This window comes from Leiobunum rupestre, chromosome 9 (assembly GCF_980474605.1).
Source record: "Leiobunum rupestre chromosome 9, qqLeiRupe1.1.hap1, whole genome shotgun sequence".
NCBI lineage: Eukaryota > Metazoa > Arthropoda > Arachnida > Opiliones > Sclerosomatidae > Leiobunum > Leiobunum rupestre.
The window spans coordinates 10,616,768-10,641,986 of NC_143392.1; the positions used below are offsets into that span (position 1 = coordinate 10,616,768).

The window sequence follows — 25,219 nt, forward strand, 5'->3', positions numbered from 1 at the left end:
AATTCTTCATTCATCATAGTAGACGACACTGTAATTACAGTCAATCCTGACCCCCCCGTCCCCAAAGTATAAGGTATAGGCAGCTTAAACGCGTGATTTTCTTCATTAGGCCTTGGCGCAAGCTGCTCGCTGTTTCTGGTATGTAATTCCACTTGGCAAAGTTGAATCACGTAGCGTGCGTTAAATTTAAGTCCATTAGGGAAGCCAGGACAAGATAAGTTAGCGCGGGCAGACGATTCTTACATGTGTTTTCTTAAATGTAGCGACAATTCCATATAAATTTAATTCGGTAATTTTGGATTGTTGCGCATGGTCCTTTTATGGGTGGTGCTCCGTACGCCGAGGAAAATTTTAATATGCTAGTAACGTTACGTAGTTAATACTAAAGTGAGTAGCCGTTGGTGTGTTTCGGATAACCAAACAGCTAGCGGTTTCGTAAGGTCCACTTTATTTGACACTGTACTTGGTTAGAGAAGGGCGTTATTTGCCCCCATTTTGCGGTCTCCGTGGATTAAAATAGAAGTTGCAACGTGAAAGTGACATTTTTTTCAAAGGGGGGGTTTATTTATAGGTGGTTTATAAGTTGGCTGTATTTGGATGTCTGGTATTGGGACGCTCGCGAAGGAAAGACGGTCAATTTTCTAAGGGGTTTCTTGTTGAATTTTACAACGTACATAATTTTGATTATCTCGGTTTTTTTTTAATAATTCTATCGTCAGCGGTAGCTTCTAAGCCTACCAGTGTTTTTCAGGTGGAAGCTATCAGAAGGCTTTAGGCACGAACAGATTAAATTTATGTAATGCTTGATACACCCGTGACTGGAAGTGTAGTTTGCATAATGTTCCCGTGTCCGCGCAGGGGTGGGACAAACGACTCTTTTATGCAAAATGCTATTTTATTCGCCGGGAAAATAGAAGCTTGGACCATTTATCAAATTATGTCGAACTTTTGGGGAAAATTATTATTGGAGTCGAATACGCCCGGAATTTTTCCTAGACCATTAGTATTTTTTGACAATTATTCACTGTCTTAAAATGAACGTTGGGTGCTCTCGCATTTTTCTTACGTATTTTTCTTGATCTTTTTTTTTGGTTCGTTAGATCCAGCTCTACGTGATTTTTGGACTTACAAAGGGTGCATGACCTGGTCGCCTTTCTCGGACAATGTGGATTGGATTCTGATGCGTTATCCGTTAACCATTTCGGCTTTACAGGTTAGTTCTATTTTATATCATTAATCGTGTCTTGGTTTTTGTGCTTTTTGCAATAAATCGTTGGCGGAAAATATTCGCGAAATTATCGAAATACTTTAATATTTTGGCACTTTGATTTTATAATAAAAATCCAAACAATGGATTTTTTTATTTAAATCTGATTTTGCAGGGCTCCCAGAGTTCCTATAATTCCTATAAATTCCTTTAATTTTAATATGCTCCTATAATTTCCTAATGTTTCAAAATTGTTCCTATAAATTCCTATTTTTTGAAATTTTCTAGTTTTTCTATAGCTATATCCAGAAATTTCTATAATTTTAAAAGTATGTATTAGAAAATAGCCATAGGGTTTGGGAAAAATTTGCCTTCTAAATAGAGCTTAGGTCCGGTACTCCCGAAAACATCAACGGTTGGGCTCCCAGAGTTCCTATAAATTCCTATAATTTCAATATGCTCCTAAAATTTCCTATTTTTTTCAAAATTGTTCCTATAAATTCCTATTTTTAGCTAAAATGTTCCTATAAATTCCTATTTTTAGCTAAAATTTTCCTATAAATTTCTTTTTTTAGCTAAAATGTTCCTATAAATTTCTTTTTTTAGCTAAAATGTTCCTATAAATTTCTTTTTTTAGCTAAAATGTTCCTATAAATTTCTATTTTTAGCTAAAATGTTCTTATAAATTCCTATTTTTAGCTAAAAATGTTCCTATAAATTCCTATATTTTAGCTAAAAATGTTCTTATAAATTCCTCTTTTTTAGCTAAAAATGTTCTTATAAATTCCTATTTTTAGCTAAAAATGTTCCTATAAATTCCTATATTTTAGCTAAAAATGTTCCTATAAATTCCTATTTTTTAGCTAAAAATGTTCTTATAAATTCCTATTTTTTAGCTAAAAATGTTCTTATAAATTCCTATTTTTAGCTAAAAATGTTCCTATAAATTCCTATATTTTAGCTAAAAATGTTCTTATAAATTCCTATTTTTTAGCTAAAAATGTTCTTATAAATTCCTATTTTTAGCTAAAAATGTTTTTATAAATTCCTATTTTTAGCTAAAAATGTTCCGATAAATTCCTATATTTTAGCTAAAAATGTTCTTATAAATTCCTATTTTTAGCTAAAAATGTTCCTATAAATTCCTATATTTTCTATGAAATTTCCTATAATTCCTATAATATTTAAAAAAAAAAAGCTGGGAGCCCTGATTTTGTTTTTTTTTTATTAATTTTTATACAATTAATGCCACTTTTTCTCAGGGTTCGAAAACAAAAAAAACTCAGGAAAAACCCACTTTAAAATCTCAGGTTTTAAATGAAAACCCGACTTGTTCAAAGTGCAATGACTACTTTAATACATATCTGAGACTTAATTGTAATTTGATACAAACTTTACAAAGTTAACTGGCTTGTTAACTTGAAAATTATAACTTGGTATTTCTACCGGTCCTTTGGTTCAGCTTTGCAGTATCTGTATACTTTTAAATATCGTCCAATACAAATATGGAAATTTTATACTAAAATAAAAAACACTAAAAACCCACCGGGTTGGGCTTTTTGGAAAAAAACCCGGGTTTTTTCGAACCCTGCTTTTTCTGTATAATTAACGGATATTTTACATTTATCAGTTAGCTAATCTTGAATTAATTGAAATCTAATTGAATTTAATTACTATTAAATATTTTAGTTTGCTCAAATTTCCCATGTATTTTAATGTTTTAAGAAACTATTTTCTCATTTTTTATTCCTACAGTAAAATAAATTGTATGATTTAAATCAATGATTTAATAAAAATTCGGTTGATTTAAATCAATGATTTAATAAAAATTCGGTTGATTTAAATCAATGATTTAATAAAAATTCGGTTGATTTAAATCAATGATTTAATAAAAATTCGGTCGATTTAAATCAATGATTTAATAAAAATTCGGTTGATTTAAATCAATAATTTAATAAAAATTCGGTCGATTTAAATCAATGATTTAATAAAAATTCGGTTGATTTAAATCAATAATTTAATAAAAATTTCGGTTGATTTAAATCAATGAGTTAATAAAAATTTCGGTTGATTTAAATCAATGATTTAATAAAAATTCGGTTGATTTAAATCAAAACGATTTCAATCAGCCAGCCCTGTATTTTAATAAAATTTGTCTCTAAATGCGCGGTTAAAGTAACTAATTTTTAACGCGACGTTAAATATATTTAAATATTTCCTTGTCTCATTATGCACCGAAAGTTTGATCGAAATCGAAGCTAGGACGTTTGTGATATTTAAATATTCAAATTACACATATACATTGTTATAAACCAATTGCGCGCATTTCGCGTACAAAAGAGATTGAAATCTCTGCCAGTACGTAGTGTTTTGCTCAAAGTAGCAAGCTTGATGTCTTCACGGCTTAACGATTTCTAACATAGCCGAGTAAATCCGTACTGTTTCTTTTGTCAATGGGCACTTATTTCCCGTCAACACTCGCATTCGACACGAAATATACAAGATGCGAGGCCATATTCTTAAGATGGTTATCTCGACGATTGCCTCCCATTCTCCGTCACTTAAATTGCCCCCCCCCCCCCCCCGACGTCGGAATAAAACATGATTTTATTCTCAAACTCTACATAAATTACGCGCTAATCGCGTTGAAGCATTTCGTGTCGCGGCGGGTCGTCCCCCTTCTAGCCATTGTCGAACGATGACAAACTCTAAAATTGACGGTCGTCGTGTTCTTGTCCGATTGGACGGCGTCATTTTGATGACTTTGAACAACTTCGCTCACGCCATGTTCATGATTCAAAAATATCACAATTGTAGTCTCCAGTATCCCCCCCCCTTGTTACCCCCTTTGTTACCCCCTTTTATCGTCGTCGCATTTGTGTGACCAAAAGCAATAACTCGTTGAACGGTTAGTTTATTTTCGCCGCCATGAGAAGCTTGTAATTTTCCCAAATATTGCTTAGCAGACTTCCATTCGGTGAATATTCCGCATCTATACAAACAAGAATTTATTTGTTTATACTTAGGGAAAATGACTATACTATAAGTGGTTTCTTTTCGCTTGTTCCGGGAATTCGGAGTAGGGTAAGAAGAGTAAGGTCATGACGTCATTTTACTCCGATTCTGTGGTGGCGAATAGTTTGAGTAGGAGTAAAATCATTTTTCCAAAACAGCTGCCTGTGGCCTTTTTAGGAGATAAATTCTGGCTAGCAGACGACAAAATCCGATTTAGTCCTTTACAAATGATTCCAAAAGATCAGGGAAAAGTCAGGGAATTTGAAAATGATTCCAAAAGGTCAGGGAATTTGAAAATGATTCCAAAAGGTCAGGGAAAGGTCAGGGAATTTGAAAATGATTCCAAAAGGTCAGGGAAAAGTCAGGGAATTTGAAAATGATTCCAAAATGTCAGGGAAAAGTCAGATGATTTGAAAATGATTCCAAAAGGTCAGGGAAAAGTCAGGGAATTTGAAAATGATTCCAAAATGTCAGGGAAAAGTCAGATGATTTGAAAATGATTCCAAAAGGTCAGGGAAAAGTCATGGAATTTGAAAATGATTCCAAAATGTCAGGGAAAAGTCAGGGAATTTGAAAATGATTCCAAAAGGTCAGGGAAAAGTCAGGGAATTTGAAAATGATTCCAAAAGGTCGGGGAATAGTCAGGGAAATTGAAAATGATTCCAAAAGATCAGGGAAAAGTCATGGAATTTGAAAATGATTCCAAAATGTCAGGGAAAAGTCAGGGAATTTGAAAATGATTCCAAAAGGTCAGGGAAAAGTCAGGGAATTTGAAAATGATTCCAAAAGGTCGGGGAATAGTCAGGGAAATTGAAAATGATTCCAAAAGATCAGGGAAAAGTCAGGGAATTTGAAAATGATTCCAAAAGGTCAGGGAATTTGAAAATCATTCCAAAAGGTCGGGGAAAAGTCAGGGAATTTGAAAATGATTCCAAAAGGTCAGGGAAAAGTCAGATAATTTGAAAATGATTTGAAATGGTAAGGGAGTTTTAAAATGACCCCAAAAAAATCAGGCAAATAAATTTTGGAAAGATGTATTAAAAATAAATAAGTAAATAAGTAAATATTTTTTTAAGATTTTACCTCAAACCATTGACAAAAAGGGTCAGGGAAAATTTGGCAATTAATAATAATAATAATCAGCTAGGTTAATACCCAAGGCACCACCTTAGGCCTAAGTCATCAAGCGACTTTTGAAGCCATTAATTCAGGTGGCCTGGTTACAATGCGTAGGAGGGTGGTGGCAAGCCCTGCATGCCACGAGATCGAGCCAACAGCTCCCTACACTAACTATTACCGTAAACCTCGACAAGTTTTTATGGAAGGGGAAACCGAAGAACTCGAGGGAAACCTGAAAATTGTCAGGGAATTTAATTCCGGAAATTTTGTACGAACTCTGCTTACACCTCCTTTTCAGAAGGAGTAAAAAGAGTAGCCCTAATACTCCGGAACAAGCAACTAGTTTATGAAGCGGAGTAATTCTTACGCTTGAATTATCATCGCCGTAACAGGCCAATAAAACGTTTTAGGGTAAGAAGAGTACACTTTTAGTCCGAGAACAGGCGAAAAAAAAACCCCAAGCTCTAGTCCGTGGTGTTCGCGGATGGTCTTAAACCGCGTTTGTTGTGATATGTCATGTTTATTTGCCTAATCCCTAATCCACCTTAAAGTCCAGATTTGGTCCCTTAAGTAATTTATTTTTTAATACATCCAAGAAAGGCTTACATTATTTTCATACAAAGCAATTGAGTCGTATCAAAACATAATAATAATAATTTTTGTATATTAGATAATAAATCCGTTTTGGAATTCGCGACCGAAAACTATCGCAATGCCCCGTTTGGTTCGCCATTGAAACCTAGATAGGTAGCGGCTAAGGCAGACGCTATTAGTTTTTTTAACTCATCCTTATTCGTAAATTTGGCTTTATAAATAATATAATTTTTTTGCATCGTTTGAAAAAACGTCCCTATGACTTTTTGTTTGCCTGTAGCAGACTCTAGATCAAAGCCCTACCTCGGAGAAGCTAGCGCCGTTATGCCACCTCGCCTCGTTTCTGTTGCGAATACGATTTTTGGATAATTTAATTCAAATTAACATTTATTTTATTTAAAAGTGGTATATTTGGTTCTTATTTTATCCTATTGTTTCGTGAAAATTTCATTTTTTCGCTAATTAGGAAATCTATTTTAGAAGCAGTGCTACTTTTAACTGATAAAAAGGATTTGAGTGGCAATACTCACGTTTGAATTTCGTATATAAATATTAAAAAATATTTTGGTTTCGCGAGCTCGGGTAAACTGTCCGCGAATTAAGAGGTCATTGTTAAACAAATTTCAAATTTTAGTAGAAAAGAGTTACGAAAATTACTTGTGTCAAAGGAAGACCGTTTTAAAATACTAAGCGATGGGCCCCTATCGTATCGGGCCCTAAATAGCACGCTGCTGGGCCTTTTTTTTAATAATAATAATAATAATAATAATAATAATAATAATCAGCTAGGCTAATACACCACCTTAGGCCTAAGTCATCAAGTGACTTTTAAAGCCATTAATCCATGTGGCCGGGTTACAATGCGTAGGAGGCAAGCCCTACATTCCACGCGAGCCAACAGCCCCATACACTAACTATTACCGTTAACCTCGACAAGTTTTTTTGCCGGGACCCTGAGTATTTTGCCCCTTGACACCCTTCTCCGCATCACCGTGGGTGGAAACACAGATTCGAATTTTAAATTTTCGCGACTCAAAATGTTTATTACACGATTCGAAATTTAGAATGACATGTTTAATTTCGATTTCCGGTTTAAAAATAGTAATATTTAAAGTCAAGGCTCTCTAGCGGTGTCTGTAGGTGTGTAGGCAATGGTTGCGCGCTTTGGATCGGGGCAGCCGACCTCTGCTTACGGCGACGAGTGGCGTAGATCGGGCTGTCGTCCCGCGCATAATAAGTTGAAATAGAAATGTTATTTTTTCGTTATTTTTCTAACTACATGGAACGTTAACGTGAATTTTCGCTCTACAATGATTAAATCGAGAGAAAACTGCGCGCTCGACACCGGCGCCCCCTTTCGTCGATCGACGCCGAGAAAGTGGGCGTCACCTGTAGAGGCGCCACGGTCGCGCCACCCTAGTTACGGCCGAATTATTTTAATAGTCTCTCCTACTCGGCCAAAGGCGAGGCGCTAGGGTACAGTCTGCGCTACGGATGGTCGACTAGGGAGGGGGGCATAAATCTTGTTAATCCGTTGTTTCCGTGTTGTACCGAGTAGGTGGCGCGAGCTAGTAAAATGAGCGTATTTCCCTTTCTAATCCATCGACAAGTTTTTGGAACAAAACTATAGATTTTTTGAACAAGACCTTTACGAGTTAGCACCACCCCCTCAGAGACACACACACGGTTGTTCTTTTATCAGGTTGTTGAATTTGTTCAACAAACTGCTCTTTATAAGTTTATTGTTTAATTAGCTTTACATTATTAGACGTTGATTGGTTATTCAAATAGGATTGTTTGTAGGCCTGACAAGAAAATTTCCTGGGCCCGTGCAGCCTAAGGCTTTTAATAAACGAGATATTTTTCTCCCGGGGTTACTTCCCGAAAAAGTATCGCTATATCCATTACAGGGCCCCCAGAGGTCCTATAATTCCTATAAAATCCTATATTTTCAAAAATGTCCTATAACATCCTTTATTTTTAGCAAAATCCCCAAAAATGTCCTATAACATCATTTATTTTTAACAAAATCCCCAAAAATGTCCTATAACATCCTTTATTTTTAGCAAAATCCCCAAAAAGTCCTATAAAATCCTATAATTTTGATATTTTGCTCATTTCAAATCCCGCCACTCATAATGTCAGTGAAATTGTTAAATTCCCATTCAAAGTTATTATAGTTATAACTTTTGCTATTGTTAACATGGTTAGCTACTAGTATATTTTTGTGATAAAATGGTTAAATTGCTTCTATTTTTTTAAAGGGAAAATCAAAGATTTATTTAACTAAATATAGATTTTGTTTTTAAATACATAAATGTAGTAAATAAAATAGCATATATAGTCCTATAAAATCCTATAATTTTGAAAAATTAGTCCTATAAAGTCCTAAATTTTTCGAAATACAAAAATATTTTTCCTATAAAAAAATTGAAGATTTGAGTGGGGGCCCGGCCAGTAGTAACGGCTCTCTTGGGGCCTGGAATTATTATTTGAACGTGGCCCGAGCCCGCTCTTGGAGGCCCTGATTATTTGAATATTTACTATTGTGAGCGCTTATATCTTGTAAGCGTGCTTAGGGAATTGTCGATTTTATTATTAATTATGATTAATTGAGTTATTAAGTCCGTACCATAAAACTTCTACGGGGACGTTTTTCGACATATTTAAATGAGAAATTTAATAGGTTGATTCCGATAGTCATTATGGTAAAATAATCTCAGTTTGGCCTAATATTTTTTTTTGCGTCGACCCAAAAAATCTCAGTTAGGCCTAATACATTTTTTTGCGTCTACCCAAAATATCTCAGTTAGGCCTAATACATTTTTCTCGTCGACCCAAAAAATCTCAGTTAAGCCTAATTAATTTTTTTCGTCGACCCAAAATATCTCAGTTAAGCCTAATTAATTTTTTTCGTCGACCCAAAATATCTCAGTTAGGCCTAATAATTTTTTTGCATCGACCGAAGCCCCCAAAAAATCTCAGTTAGACTTAATGCATTTTTACCTCGACGCAAAAAATCTCAGTTAGGCTGAATAAATTTTTTTTGCATCGACCCAAAAATCTCAGTTAGACTTAATGCATTTTTACCTCGACGCAAAAAATCTCAGTTAGGCTGAATACATTTTTTTGCATCGACCCAAAAATTTCAGTTAGGCTTAAAGTATTTTTTACGTTGACGCCAAAAATTTCAGTTAGGCTTAATGCTTTTTTTACGTTGACGCCAAAAATTTCAGTTAGGCTTAATGCATTTTTACCTCGACGCAAAAAAATCCTTTTGGCTTAATGCATTTTTTACGTCGACGCCAAAAATCTCAGTGAGGCCTAATACATTTTTTGCGTCGACCCAAAAAATCTCAGTTAGGCCTAATACATTTTTTTGCGTCTACCCAAAATATCTCAGTTAGGCCTAATACATTTTTCTCGTCGACCCAAAAAATCTCAGTTAAGCCTAATTAATTTTTTTCGTCGACCCAAAATATCTCAGTTAAGCCTAATTAATTTTTTTCGTCGACCCAAAATATCTCAGTTAGGCCTAATAATTTTTTTGCATCGACCGAAGCCCCCACAAAATTTCAGTTAGACTTAATGCATTAGTTTCAATGTTAGGGATATTGGCCAAAAACTATTAGTGATATAGGCCAAATATTGTTAGGGATATTGTAAAAATATTGTTAGGGATATTATCAAAACATTGTTAGGGATATTGGCAAAAAATTGTTAGGGGTATGGGCCAAAAATTGTTAGGAATATTTTCAAAACTTTGTTAGGTATATTGGCCAAACAATTTTAGGTATACTGACCAAAGGTTTATTAGGGATATTAGCAAAAACTTGTTAGGGATATTGGCAAAAAAAATGTTAGGGTTATTGGCTAAAAAATGTTAGAGATATATTGGCTAACAATTGTTAGGGATATTGGCAAAAAAATGTTAGGGTTATCGGCTAAAAAATTTATTCGTGATATTGACAAAAATTATTATTGATATTGGTAAAGGAAATTGATTAAGGATATTGACAAGAATTTACTAGGGATATTGGCAAAATGTGGTCAGAGATAACCTGAAAAAATCACGGTTTTTAGGTCCGAAGCTTTCTTACAAACCAATCCTGCCTAGAGTGTTACCAATAATACCTTGTTTTTAAAGTCCATAACTCGTAGTCTTTTCGCACTTCCTTCTTGGTCTGTATTACATTGTTTTTAATCTCGGCCCACCCGCCTTGACCAAGAATCCCACCCGTAATTACGCCAAGTCGCATTATATACTTACGTAATAATAGATGATAATACCGCTATAGATTGCGAACCCCTGCATCTGAAAATAATATCTGCTCGCAAACCGTATACTTTAAGCGAAACCCATCCGAAGCCCACTTCCAAGTCAAAAAAGAAAGATCTATCATACAACGGTCGCGTTGCCTGTTATTATCCAATTGCAACTACCGGCTTAAATATCTTCGCGTGATTCCGGAAAAAGCTTAATCGGGGACCATGACGCTGCGTCGAGTCGCGATTGGTGACAGCGCTCTTTGGATTAATCTCCCTATAATTAACGCTTACCATAAACCAACCCACTTACTGACGAGACACGCGGGTATCGTTACGTAGAAACCATGGTTAGTATCTCTTGGAAGGCCTGACGGATGCGATGTAGGGTTGACAGCGGAGTGTAGGCGCGGGGATGTGTGTAATATAAAAGTCTGTTGGCCCGGGGCATCCAGGTGAACGTAGAAGCCTACCCGATGATTGAAGACAATGTCGTCCGTAGCCAAGGTTAGCAATCGAGGGGATTCATCCATCTTCTAAGGTGCCTCGTATTCGTCAAAAGCGCCGTATTTTTCTTCTTCAACCGCCGCTGTGGTAATATTATCAATATAACCTTCGTACGAACGGATACGTATCTTGGCAACCTCTTTGTTGGATTTAATTAGTTTAATTAGTATTAAACGGAAATTGTCAATTTCTGTCGTTAGGCACCCCGGGGGCGATTATTGGCGCGCATAATGAAGTGGCGCCATCCATCGGTAATTTGGTATATCCTTTAACCACGGATGGGTGTTTCTGCTTACGTTTTGGTATTATATATATAGATATTTTTTTAAATCGTTAAGCCTTAGCTCTATTTCGTAAAATCAGAAGTAAATAGGTGGTTTTTTTTTCGCCTGTTCTGTGTTTTTTGAGCAGGTTAAAAAGTGTAGCCCTATGACGTCATTTTACACCAATTCTATCTTAACGAAAAAAAACGAGTTGGAGTAAGAAGGGAGTAGTTAGAGGTTAAAGGTTATATATTTGTTTTGTTTTTAAGATGGCGACCGGTGGTGAGATCATCAATATAGGACTAATTTTTCTTATTTATTTAATAATAATAATAATCATCTAGGCTAATACCCAAGACACCACCTTAGGTCTAAGTCATCAAGCAACTTTTAAAGTCATTAAATAGCATTTAGCAACTGGATATTCGTTATTAAAAGCTTGCCACATGTGAAGATGTTCAAAACCCGTTATGTTTTCGTGAAACGAAATTTAAGCAGACGAATTTTCTATATAAGCTAGATTACTCCCTCTACACCTCCTTTCGAGGAGGAGTAAAAAGTGTAACATTTGAGCTCTGGAACAAGCGAACAAAATTCGGGAAAGTGTAAATCTTACCCCGAGAGCAGGCGAATAAAACGTTTTAGGGTAAAAGGTTTACACTTTTTGTCCTCGGACAAGCGAAAAAAACCACCTAATGAACCGAAGTTATTGAAATAGCGCTCAGAATCGGAGGGCGTTTTCCTTATGAAAGTGGTGAGAAAATCGAGTCAAAAAAAGCTAATTTCCATCCCCGTCTTTTGACGCGATAAATTGCGCTTGGGAATTGTTGGTATAGCTATTCCTATGTATAAAAATTGGTTTAATAAAAACAAAAACTTTTTTTTTTCGGCCTAGGAGCGCGCAAAATTTCAATTCGATGTCAAAATGTAACTTCATATGAAAAACGCCTCCAACATGGGGAGTATAGCAGTCTGATAACTTCGGTTCATTTACTTCTGGTAAAATTAAAAGCCCGGTTGACGTATAAAATCAACAACGTTGTCCGATTTTTACAAATTACTAAACAACGACCTGTTTTATTTTATAGGGTCACTTTTTTTGTAAATTACAAATTGGTCGTGTTCAATGACTAGGAGGGGCTGTTGGATTTCATTAAAAACACTTGTATAGCTACTTATATTTATAAATCTTAAATTATTAAACCAACGTTTACCACGGCCTAGATTTACAAACACAAAATAATATTTATTAATATGAATTTAATCGGATAACGACCTAATTCTATTTACGCTAACTTTTGCAAGAATGTATTTATTTAAACAACGGGAGAATGACTAACGTTGTAAGTTGAGTCGATTTTAGATCTGCTCCCAAATCCACACATATATACATCCTTGGTATTTAAACCGTATTTAAATTCCGCTTTAAATTCTTATAATTCAAGCAAAGCGGAAACTGTATTGTTTTCGCAACGCCATTGTGTTTATAAGTTTAAAGGCGTGGTTAATCATGTAGCAAAAGAGTAAAAGAAAATAATAGATATACGCCGTTTGTTGATTGTATGTAAATGAGCTGAACTTGGCTATGACCACTAACTAGGACATAGCTGGTCATCTGGGCGACCCTCTATCAACTACCTTTTCTTTTTCTTAACGGACAATAATATATACGATAACTACGGTATATATATTTATAGTAGTAATTATATCTTGTTTGGATCGGTGCAGTTAATTATCACTCGTGTTCGACTAGGGTTTTAATCGCTCACGGCTACAATTAAGCTCTTATCATGAGCGAGAAATATCAACCGGAGAACTATGTCTCATGGCTACGCGGATTAAAAAAACGAATGAAAACACGTATAAAATAGAATGTATACCTCTTGGGGCGATGTTGTACCAATGAAGTTTTTTTCTTTGTAACTAGCAAACGGCCCTAACAATTAAAAATTTACTTTTTTCTTGAAAAAATACGCCGTTCTTAATTCTCGTTAAACATTGTGTTCTACCCGGGGCACTAATTAAAGATCTTCAATTTTATGTCGTTTTTGACAGGATGTGTATTCCAGAAATTAACTGGCGCGCGTTTGAGCTATATATATACACACACCGACCATTTTAATTTATTCCACTGCCTATTTAGAAAGTTTATCCGTAATTCGCAATTTCGTACGCCTGCAAATTGAGTCTGCGGAGTTGCGTTTGACGGATACGTTTATTTTTAGGCTACTTTAAAATTGGTTAATTTAATTTATTTCCACTTTTATAATTCAGGTTTTTTACCAGGAATTTGAGTGTATGGGTCTTATCAGAAGTATATAAGTATCGTTAATCAGAAGTAGCCATGTAGGTTGTAAAAATTAAACGTGGAACTTCGACTGTTTTCAATGGGCGCGATTTTGCCGCGGAAGTACATACCGAATCACGTCTTAAATAGTACGTCGCGTATTACTCCGATTTGGGTACATTTGTTCGAATTTCATTCGTCCGAACGGTGGTACAAATGTCCGAATTATCATTTGTCCGAATGCCGGAAAACAGGATCGTATGTCCGAAAACGTATTTCATTTGCCCGAAAAATTTATCACAACCTTTGTTGGTGATTTAGTCGTTCAATTTATGTTAACTTTACTGGCGAATTTCATTTGTTCGAATAATCGTTTGTCCGTTTTTTCGAACATTAGGAATTGGTTGTTTTTTTTAAATATTGTTAATATAAGAAAATAGTAACATTAACGTGAACCTAACCTAACCTAATATGAAGTAAAATATACAATATATAGATATAGCAGCAATTAAGAAAAAACAACTTGAACAAACAACGATATTTACAATGTAGTTTTTTATTTTGAATTCTTGCACTAAAAAAAATCCGGACCAAAAAAAACAGCAATAAGAAATACTAATTTAGCGACAGAATTCGGACAAGTTATGCTACCGATTCGGACGAATGAATCAAACAAGTTGTCCAATTCGAACAATTGAAACATTTTTTTTTTTCGGCGGTTCGGACGATTGAAATTCGAACAAATGTACCTACCCCATTACTCCGCTTGACGATTTGAAATGTAAATATTTACACTCTTATTTATAAAATATATTTTTCCGATAAATAGTTTTCGAAACTCACCATAATTTTTCTTTCTGAAACGTATTTTGAAAAATCAACAGGAGCCTGCAAAGGTATATGTTTCAAGCGAATAATATTGCCAATATCAAGTTTTGTGATTGGGGCTAAGATCTTGAACGTTTAAATATTTTTTTTTTTCAATTTTTGCTTAGAAATCAACGTAGATTATAGAAATTAAGCTCTATAAATTATATTTTTGCTTAGACCTCGAAAATTCTGACATAAATTTATAGCTACATTTATTATTTTTCATATCATATAACGTTTTAATTATACGAACGCATTACCGAATATTTACTCATTATCTTATATTCTTTGCTTCCCGAGTCATATAATTAGTTGCTAATTTTTAATGCTTAGTGCATTAATTATATTAAAAATCGTGTGATTGGTCAATTTTTCTTCGTGGACAGCAGCTTGATTGAAAAATAACAACATTATGGTATAAATAACTAATTTCTTTAGTGGTTAATAGGGTATTAAGTTAATATAAATTTTAATCGAATCTAATTTTTGGGTTTTTATTTTAATTTTCGGTTTAAATGAAATTTAATTTTTGGGTTTTTAATTTTATTTTCGGTTTAAATGGAATTTAAATTTTGGAGTTAATCGAATTTAAATTTTGGTGTTAATTGAATTTAAATTTTGGTGTTAATTGAATTTAAATTTTGGTGTTAATTGAATTTAAATTTTGGTGTTAATCGAATTTAAATTTTGGTGTTAATCGAATTTAAATTTTGGTGTTAATCGAATTTAAATTTTGGTGCTAATTGAATTTAATATTTGGTGCTAATTCAATTTAATTTTTGGTGCTAATTGAATTTAATATTTGTTGCTAATCGAATTTAAATTTTGGTGCTAATTGAATTTAATATTTGTTGCTAATCGAATTTAAATTTTGGTGTTAATCGAATTTAAATTTTGGTGTTAATCGAATTTAATTTTTGGTGCTAATCGAATTTAATTTTTGGTGCTAATCGAATTTAAATTTTGGAGCTAATCGAATTTAATTTTTGGTGATAATCGAATTTCATTTTTGTTGCTAATTGAATTTTATATTTTTTGCTAATCGAATTTAAATTTTGGTGTTAATCGAATTTAAATTTTGGTGTTAATCGAATTTAAATTTTGGAGCTAATCGAATTTCATTTTTGGTGATAATCGAATTTCATTTTTGTTGCTATTTGAATTTAATATTTTTTGCTATTTGAATTTAATATTTTTTGCCAATCGAATTTATTTTTTGTTGCTAATCGAATTTAATTTTTGGTGTTTTGTCATTTTCCAGCTGGAAGAATTTCGCCGTTTGGCGTCCTACAAGAAGGGAGAGTTTTCTCCGAGCGGAAATGACGGCGTCTTGGCGGACAACTTCCGTCCTGTGCAACCGCTCCATGGTCGCGTTATCCAAGCCTCTTTCGAGAGTTAATACGCGGACTGCGGCTACTTCGGCAGTTTTTGACCTCCCCCATCTTGTCAAACCCCTACTTAATATTTTCTTATCAACAAATCTTAATAGCTGTTAATTGGGCGTGCTCCCTCGTTGACTTAGGTGGTCCTCACCAGTTTACTGACAGTCTGACATTAACGGTAGCGCGGGAACCGAAATGTCTGGCCAGACTTTCAACACGGAGCATTCATCATTTACGCTGCTACCCGAATTTCATTAAATTTATTTCCTCTAGAAATAATTTGTTATTAATTATTAAAACTTAATTGGTTATTTTGGTCCTGTGTCAAACGGTCATAAACATATATTTTAACGGCATTTAAACTCATGGTTGCAATATTAGAAATCAATTTTTTTATATGCAGATACACGATACAACATGACTGAAATTTTTCTTAAATCGTTTAATTAAAACTGATTTTAAAAACATTAAAATTTACAGTGAGCTTTCGAACCGTAGTTCTTTTACAGGCTACCTGGAATTTGGCCCTAATTTGTCAAACGATTCTGTGGTTTTTTTAACATGTAATAATAATAATAATGGCTTTAAAAGTCGCTTGAATACTTAGCCTAGCGGATTATTATTATATTACCCAAGGCATCACCTTAGGCCCAAATCATAACGCGATTTTTAATGCCTTAAACAGGTGGGCGGGTTACAATGCGTATCAGGGTGGTGGCAAGCTCTTCATGCCACGCGGGCCAACAGCTCCCTAAGCTAACTTGGAATCGTGGTTTTAACTTTTCTAAATAAGCAAGTCACGGGTGATGGGGTTTTCTTCTCTTATTCTATAGAAGCCTATAGAAATTCTGTAGAAACTTTAGGGGAATCTAACGCCTTAGTGTATTTGATTTAACGATTCTATATGGTGTCAATAGAAAATATTTATTCTAAAGAGTATAATTGCTCTAAAGTTATTTTAAAGGAATTTCCATATGCGAAAGGTCAATAAATTGTTATATGGTAGCTTGTAGAAACAACTAGACTATATTTTTAGCATGGGTCATAAATTTTCTTCGTAGAGCTTATCTATAAAAACAATTAAAAATATCTTAACTTATTTCTGCACTTATGCGACAAGTTTTCAATTGTTTTGGAATTTTGGTTGTACATTAGTTTTTTGGCGTGATTTTTTGCATGGGTTTAGCATAGTTACAACATTTTAAATTTCAGGTGCAACTTTAACACCGAATTCGATCTATTTGGACGGGGCTAAATATGGAACTTTGGAATTAGTCATTACCATTAATGTTATGTGACAATAAACAGAGTGGTATATAAAGTATACTCAACGTCAGGGTCGTCTGTAAAGCTGGTGATAATATTACTTAATAGCAGAAATTATCAGCTTTGGTAATATATATATTTCAGGGGCGGATCTTCGAGTCCATTGTTTACGAAGGTAGACATTTCAAATCATTAACGTAAACAGCTTTATGCATGGGATCATTAGCTTGGAAATTGTACTTGGATATGTTAGTGGAAACCATTTAAAAAAAACCTATAGCGTGTAGTCGGTACCACCTTCTAACGATTAACTATCACGCGTTATAATGACACGAATAACTCTCCAAAAAGTAAATTAACGAAACAAAATTATTACATCGGTACGTGTTGAAAAATGCATTACGTACTTTTACATTATATTATTGAGTGTGGTTGGAATAATTAGAAAACTATTATTTCATAAAACGTGGAACTTAATTTGCATCCCCAAATTTAAAATTTCATTAGCGGTATTTAATTCAATATTTAGAAACAATATCGTTTGAAAGGCTTACCCCCATTTCGCCCAAAATAGTTCTCCCAATTCCAATTTCTCCCAATCCCATTTCCCCCAATCCTATTCGTCCCAATCCCATTTGTCCCAAAATAGTTATCCCAAATCCCATTTGTCCCAAAATAGTTATCCCAAATCCCATTTGTCCCAAAATAGTTATCCCAAATCCCATTTGTCCCAAAATAGTTATCCCAAATCCCATTTGTCCCAAAATAGTTATCCCAAATCCCATTTGTCCCAAAATAGTTATCCCAAATCCCATTTGTCCCAAAATTACACTTGGTATAAACATGAATCTAAGTTTTATTTTAATATGCAAGTACATCAAATTTTGCCCATATGAATATGGTAAACCTAACCTAACCTAACCTAACGCCAAGTCAATTCACATATGGGCCCCTTCCTATTTTATTAGACAATGTCGTCAAAAAATATAATACCGTCAAAATGTTACGCTGTATTTTTTTCGACATATCGACTCGTACCGATGAGATCTAAAACCGCGCAATTACCATATATTTGGAAAATAATGATTGGGAGAAAGGGGAATCCATATTTTTGGGAATATTGATCGTTGGGAGAAATGGGAATCAATTTTTTTGGGAAACTTGATCGTTGGGAAAAATGGGAATACATATTTTTGGGTTAAATGAACTCCGGTTCGGAGAAATGGAATTGGGACCAATGGGACACCATGTTTTTGGGAGAAGGTAAAATTGGGTTAAATGGGAACATACCGTTTGAAAATATTTCTACTAACATAATTAGAGAAACAGTTATTTTGATGATACGATATTTACCGTTTTGGTAAGCAGCTGTCTGTTACGCCAAAGAACTTATTGAATGTAATAATCGTATATTTAAATAAAAAGCTTGATTTTGATAATGACCAGGTGACCCTTCGTATCGTTTGCAAAAGAGTATTTCGTTATATGCCTTTCCAGAAGGTACTTTTTCGCTATGAAGGCAATAATTAACGTTACAATTAATCCGACTTAGTAATGATAGGTTAAGGTGTCAGGATTGTAGTTTTGGTAGTTGTTTGATTTGCATAAGACCTTGGATGTTATATGAAGTGGTAATAGTTGGGAGTACCATATTGTACGCGTCGAACTTGGCTTTTTTTTAAACATTTTTACATTTTATTTCGAAATCATTAATCTGCCATGCAAAGCACAAAAGCATTAACGACCAAATTTTCGATTTACAGATTTTGGTTTTATTTCTCCTTATTTTATACGTTAAATTTAATTTTGAACTAATTTTCGAATTTTAAATTTTTGTTCTTAGAGAAATGACTTGTTGCAAAACGCATTATTTTAGGTTTTTGCATTATTTTCAAACCAAAAACGCATTAATGTGTTTATTTTCTTTAAAAGTCAAATCAAAACGCATTTTTTTCGCGTTTTAAGACATGGTTTTAATGATATTTCTGAAATATCGTTTGCCCTGTAAATTGTTTAGTACCAGAATATAATATGAGTTGAAAAATCCAAGTCTACTATATAAACTTGAAAGAAGTAAGTTGGGGTATCTAAGACAAATAAAGTTGGAATTTCGCGGGTTTTCTCCATATTTTGGTTTTGGTCGTTAATGCTTTTGTGCTTTTCACGGCAGAAATATAGCACCCCTATCAACTCCGCTTCGTTCGAGGAATAATTTAATACGCGCGAGTTTATACTTAACTCATTAAATATCGGTTTTAGCGCCGACACTAGACTCTGCAATTAGTGGAATTTCTCGGTGGCTTTGTATTTGAGGAAAAAAATTCCCGCTATTAGAACGTTCAAGAAATATAATTTTAAATAATACCTTGATGGCTGTAAATGACGCGTACCAGTTAAGTGTAGACTTTTAAAGCATCTGTAAAAATTATTGCCTGATTTATGCCCCTCGATGCTGAAACGATTAACAGACGGACAGATGTTCATTGAATTCGGTACGGCCTCAAAGGGACACTACGACGTCTTCCCGTTCGCTGACGTTCGTAAACGTCAAAGTCGCGCCTTTCTTAAGGCATCCTCTTTTGGAGGAACTGGGCGCTTAACTAAAGTCGGGACGCGTGACGATCGGGAGTGGTAAGGGACGGGGTGTCTTCGAATGAAAGAAAACTAAAAGGTGCGAAGAGGAACGCGTCATTTTGGAAATATTTCATTTTCGCCCTCTCGGGTCCTCCGGCGATTTTCTCTTCCTTTTTTTGTCCGATTTCAATCGGGAGACCGAAAATTATTATAATAATAGTTACAGCCGATAATCTACGCCACGCGATGTATTTTTAACAGTACATAATGTTTTACGGTAAATTATTAAGCTTGTGCCATAATGGTTAGAAAGGCAGATCGAAATAAAATTTTGCTCCAGGCTGTTTACCGTTCAGTGTCTGTGACGGCTTTGCGGAGATTTACTGCGAGACTTTTCTGCTGTTGAGGTCCGAATTAGGGTTTAAATGGTTGCGAAGAGGTTAGGGTTGGGTACCGGTTGAATCAGTTTGTGGGACTAGTAGAAATGTGTGGTTAACGCTGAGCCTGTTGTGGAAGGCACCTTGTCGGTAGTTTGGAATCTGGGATACGTGGGACGTGTGGGATACGTGGGTCGGCTGGGCTACGTGGGACTTCTCTATAGTGCTGACTCTGGGATTGAGGCCTCTTCTCTATAGTCCTGACACTGGGATTGAGGTATCTTCTCTATAGTGGTGAATCTGGGATTGAGGCCTCTTCTCTATAGTGCTGACTCTGGGATTGAGGCATCTTCTCTATAGTGCTGACTCTGGGATTGAGGCATCTTCTCTATAATAGTCCTGACACTGGGATTGAGGTATCTTCTCTATAGTGCTGAATCTGGGATTGAGGCCTCTTCTCTATAGTGGTGAATCTGGGATTGAGGCCTCTTCTCTATAGTGGTGAATCTGGGATTGAGGCATCTTCTCTATAATAGTCCTGACACTGGGATTGAGGTATCTTCTCTATAGTGGTGAATCTGGGATTGAGGCCTCTTCTCTATAGTGGTGAATCTGGGATTGAGGCCTCTTCTCTATAGTGCTGACTCTGGGATTGAGGCATCTTCTCTATAATAGTCCTGACACTGGGATTGAGGTATCTTCTCTATAGTGCTGAATCTGGGATTTAGGTATCTTTACTTTAGTGCTGAATCTGAGATTGAGGCCTCTTCTCTATAGTGCGGAATCTGAGATTGAGGCCTCTTCTCTATAGTGCTGACACTAGGATTGAGGCCTCTTATCTATAGTGCTGATTCTGGGATTGAGGCCTCTTCTCTATGGTCCCGACTCTGGTAAAAAGGCTTCTTCTCTATAGTCCTGACACTGGAAATGAGTCCTCTTCTCTATAGTCCTAACACTGGAATTGAGGCCTTTTCTATATAGTGCTGAATCGGAAATTATTGTCACCATTACGGTGTAGAGTCTGAGATAGAAGGTGCATTTTTTATACTGTGGGCCTTCTCTATTATGTGGATTGTGGGTTGAAAGGAGGGTTACCCATAGTGTGGAGTGTCGGTTAAAATGCCCCTTTATCTCTAGTGTGGAGACTGGTACAAAAGGCGCCTTCTTTATAAAATGTTTAGTCTTACTGCGTTGACAGTCGCTATTTGTAGTGTTGAATCTGTTATGAAAAGGTGTACTTACGACGTTAGTTTAGAACTCGTCATGATTCGTTTAGTTTGTGAATTCTGTGATAAAATGCGCCTTCCGTATAGGAGACGTCAATCCTGTGTCATTTTTCAAACAGCTGAGGCAGTACAAAAAAGGAACGGAAAAGTTATTAAGACGCGAAATATAACCAGTTTAATAGATGGAATGACATTTGTCCTCGCGACTTAGTTAGGGAGTTATCTCCTTCGATGAAAATCTATTCGCCTCCGAAAAGAATGTAAATTACAATGCACGGCTGAGTGGGCCACTAATTTCAATAATTCCATAAATCGTCGATAACACGACTGTTATTACGTTCGGAGTCGCATCTGATAACAGTTGGTATCTTTATCAACGGAGGAGGTCCTTTCGCGGGTAAATCTCTCTTCTTGGGACGGAGGCACCTTATTCCTTCTGGAATCACACATTTTGGTCACGTATAAACTAAATAAATAATAAGAAGCGATAAATAACGCGAATGGAATATGATACGTAGAACATGTGCGTCGAGCGTACTCTATCGGACAGGTGAAAAGTTTCGGCTGGCCTCGGCCTTCTTGCGACAACTTATCTTGAGATTTTATGAACCCTAAATTCTTTTCGGTTCTTTTACCCGAATGCTGTTTTCTTATCCGGATACGTGGAATGGCTAAATTGTCAATCTTCGATCCGAAATCAAATATTCCCCACACCGGAAAATGGCAATTGACTATCGGTTAAAAAAGTACGTTTTTGCTAAAAAAATACTCTTTCTTAGTTTTTTTCAACGAAATATCATAATTATAGATTGACTAATTTGAATGTTAGGAGCGTTTTTTATTTGAAATATTGAAAGTGGCCTATACTTGATATTGGTAGAAAAAAATTTCATTTCCGTTCGCCATTTTTCTTTACACCAAAAATTAGGATATTCGCCAAATTTTAAGACTGTTACATTTTTAATTACTGCGAATGATTTATGATTTTTATAACGGCATTGCTTACGAATCTGCTATATCCTGTCATTAAAATAAATGTTCACATTATGTAGGTAGACAAAAGAACACGTGAAATGTTTACAATATAATTTAAATTCGAGGGATATAAATTTTTATCATTATGCTCATTTTTCTGTAGACCGACATACATTTACAAATCTTCCCTCAATAGACCATTCTATAAAATACTACGTATGTGTTTATTTACTTTTGTGAATAGAGAGGTAGAAGGTTTGGCCCGATTTTTCCTGAACCATTGAGGCTCCAAATAGGCTTCTCTGGCCAATTTGCCAACCTAGTTGTCTGGATAAATAGTGCTTTTTTTATCAAAATCCTACTCATTTAACGGTTATAGTTTTATACAAACCATTAGAAATAGTCAATTAACTATATCACATTGATTTTGTAAATAGTTCAGTTATGGACGTACTATATTTTGAAATATACTATCTTAACGTAGTCTACCTTAGCTATATTTTGAAAATCGACTTTATGGGTGACGCTTCAGAAAATTCCAATTAAGTTGGAATAAGCATAGGTATATTCCCGTTGTATAGAATCCTATTGGGTCGAATCAAAAAATATACTTTCCCAGTTGATCGAATTCTAATTTTGCATTCCCATTGGGTCGAATCCCATTTATTCGAAAAAGTTTATAGAATATTTTTACCTATCCAAATCGAAGTAAAAACCAATACCCGAACTGAGAGAAAATAATAATAATAAAGGGTTAGGTTAGGTTAGGTTAGGTTTCATGCTTTCATTTGTGAGCAAACAATATGTCGGTCGAATGGGATTCGGTTGAATGAGAATCGAGCCAATGGGTACCGACCCATGCGATGGGACAAAAGCATAAGCATAACCGTTATTTTTAAAACCAAAAAATAAATAAGTTTGCTAGTCCTACTGAGGTAGCGCTATGTTGTCATTGTGAAAGTGTTTGACGTGATTAGCTAGGAATTTATAGAAAGGTCTATTGTTCCAAGGCTTTACCTTCGACGCGGTCAACTAGAGGTCGGGGATGGTTAACTTTTATTCAATAGATAAAGCTCTCAAAATTATTCGTAAAAAGTTTTGATCAAGTAATTTATATTTCTGTATTATCCGATTAATTTTTTGATAAATTTGTAAAATTAATCGGAAAAACGACGTTTTTTTCGATAAAAAGCTCAAATTTTACGAATAATACATGTTTTTTAAACATTTTCCGAAATATTAACCGGAAAATTTCTTTGTTTACATTTTTTTCCCGAAAAAATCAATTTAAACATGGATAATGATTAACCGTCCCCGACCTCTAAAAAGCATAAGCGTTATTTTTAAAACCAAAGAATAAATAAGTTTGCTAGTCCTACTGAGGTAGCGCTATGTTGTCATTGCGAAAGTGTTTGGCGTGATTGGCTAGGAATTTATAGAAAGCTCATTGTTCCAAGGCTTTACTTTCGGCGCGGTCAACACGCGATCGGCGAGTCGCTTAGAAATGGTTTCAAGAATTATGAGGTCCACTTTGACGTCTCGTACGTACAAGAAACCCGTGACAGTTGTCTCCTTGGCGACGGAGATAATATATCTTTACACGTGTTTCGGTGAGAAGACGCTTTCGTAATTTTTCTTAAATTGGAATGATGGCGGGGCCTCTAGCGTTTTTACACATGTACCTCTGTGTAGTCAATGATTATTCTGGCTCTTCCCTCTAAAGCCCCCCCTTCGGACTAGAATTTATCCCCTGGCGGGAAGGTGGGGGATTGCAGGGGGGAGACGTTTAATAATCGTCCATTATTACCAGATGGCGAATTCGAAATTAAGCTTCGACATTTTTTTGTCCTTCTTAAGGTTCGTGCGGATTTTTTTTTTGTATTTTTACTTGCTTGATTTCATTTCGTTTGCGATTCACCAATTCTCGCTGTCGCTGTCTAAGTATTTAAGCAAATTTTGGCTCCTAATTAATCCCCGCGATTATTCCACTGAAAGCAGCTGCTTCTACTTTTGCGCGCTGACGGCTATCTGCCTATGTTCGTACTGGAGTGGATTCTTCCTGTAAAGACTCTCATGTAATTGTTTCAAATTTTATATCGGGAGTTGACGCTTTAATTGCCCCTTCATGGCGGGTCAATTAACTTCGGGTTTTTACGAATAAGACATTTTTATACGATAATTTTGGATATACAGCCTTAAGCAGCGTTCAGACTATGTGAAAATATTTCGTTAGCATCGGTCGTGTCGTTTCGGTTATGTTGGTCGCGTCGGTTCGTTCATTTCACTGTTCAGAAAGGAACCAACCTTGCACATAGATTAACATAAAAAGTGATTGTTCATCCAATCAGAGCTCAGTAATAACGGCGGAAAAATTGAAATAAATTTTTATCCACCTCTAATTGGTTATAGTATTTCGATGGTTCTAAAGGTCGCCACTACCTAGAGTCAGCGCTGATGAGGCATAAGGCTAATTTTGCAACGAAATGCAAAAATGTAAACGACACGCGCGAAAATTTAAAGTATCTGTTGAGAAGTCTGAACGGTGTAAGAAATCGAAAGAACCGACATGATCGACGCAAACGTAATATTTTCACATAGTCTGAACGCTGCTTAAGGGTGTCCACTAAAAACGATTATTTATAAATAACTAAAAAAAAACGTTTTTTTTTTGGAAAAATTTCAAATTTGTATGGAAAATTCTCGTGCAGGGGAACATTTACTAGTGTAAAATTAAATGACCTTGAACCATGTCTTCAAGGTCATTCAAAAACTATCTCGAGAATCGTTGGGTTGGGTTTACGGATTTGGTTCCAATTAGAAAGTTGTTGCTCGCCATATTGTTAGTTCAAATAACTTTGATTTGACCAAAATTGCCCAATCAGAAGGCGATAAATTGAAATTTGGCGAGTGAGAATAATTAATGCTTTCCGTGACATTTCAATTGAAATGTTGAACAACACTATAAACTCCTTCGTTAAACAATTAAGCTCTAGCATATATCGTATCTGACGGTGGCCTAATCGAACCGTTGTAAATTATTCAGTTTTTATTTGATTTAGTCACATTAAAACTAATCAGAGTATTTTATTATCAAACACTGAATTCATAAACCTTCTATTTCTCGGCTTATGTTTCGTCAAATTTGGTCAAATCAAAGTTATTTGAACTAATAATATGGCGATAAACACCTTTTTTGTATATATTTTTGTCATGGAAATTCGATTGGTGTTTCTATACACTCTTTTACGAAGTCGGCCATTTCACTACAGCCTTAATTTAAAATAGTACAGG

The 25,219-nt window shown here is 35.1% G+C and overlaps 1 protein-coding gene across 2 annotated transcripts in view; it reads left to right on the forward strand.

Moving 5' to 3' along the window:
* Window positions 1-16,002, forward strand: part of LOC149926500 (carbonic anhydrase-related protein-like) — a 75,420-nt gene extending 59,418 nt beyond the window's left edge. For both annotated transcript variants that reach the window (XM_090158653.1, XM_090158654.1), the window contains 2 exons: window positions 1,101-1,213; window positions 15,390-16,002. In XM_090158653.1, the coding sequence (XP_090014779.1) occupies window positions 1,101-1,213; window positions 15,390-15,527 (251 nt within the window). In that variant the 3' untranslated portion in view covers window positions 15,528-16,002. The remainder of the gene's footprint in view (window positions 1-1,100; window positions 1,214-15,389) is intronic.
* Window positions 16,003-25,219: the final 9,217 nt, after the last annotated feature.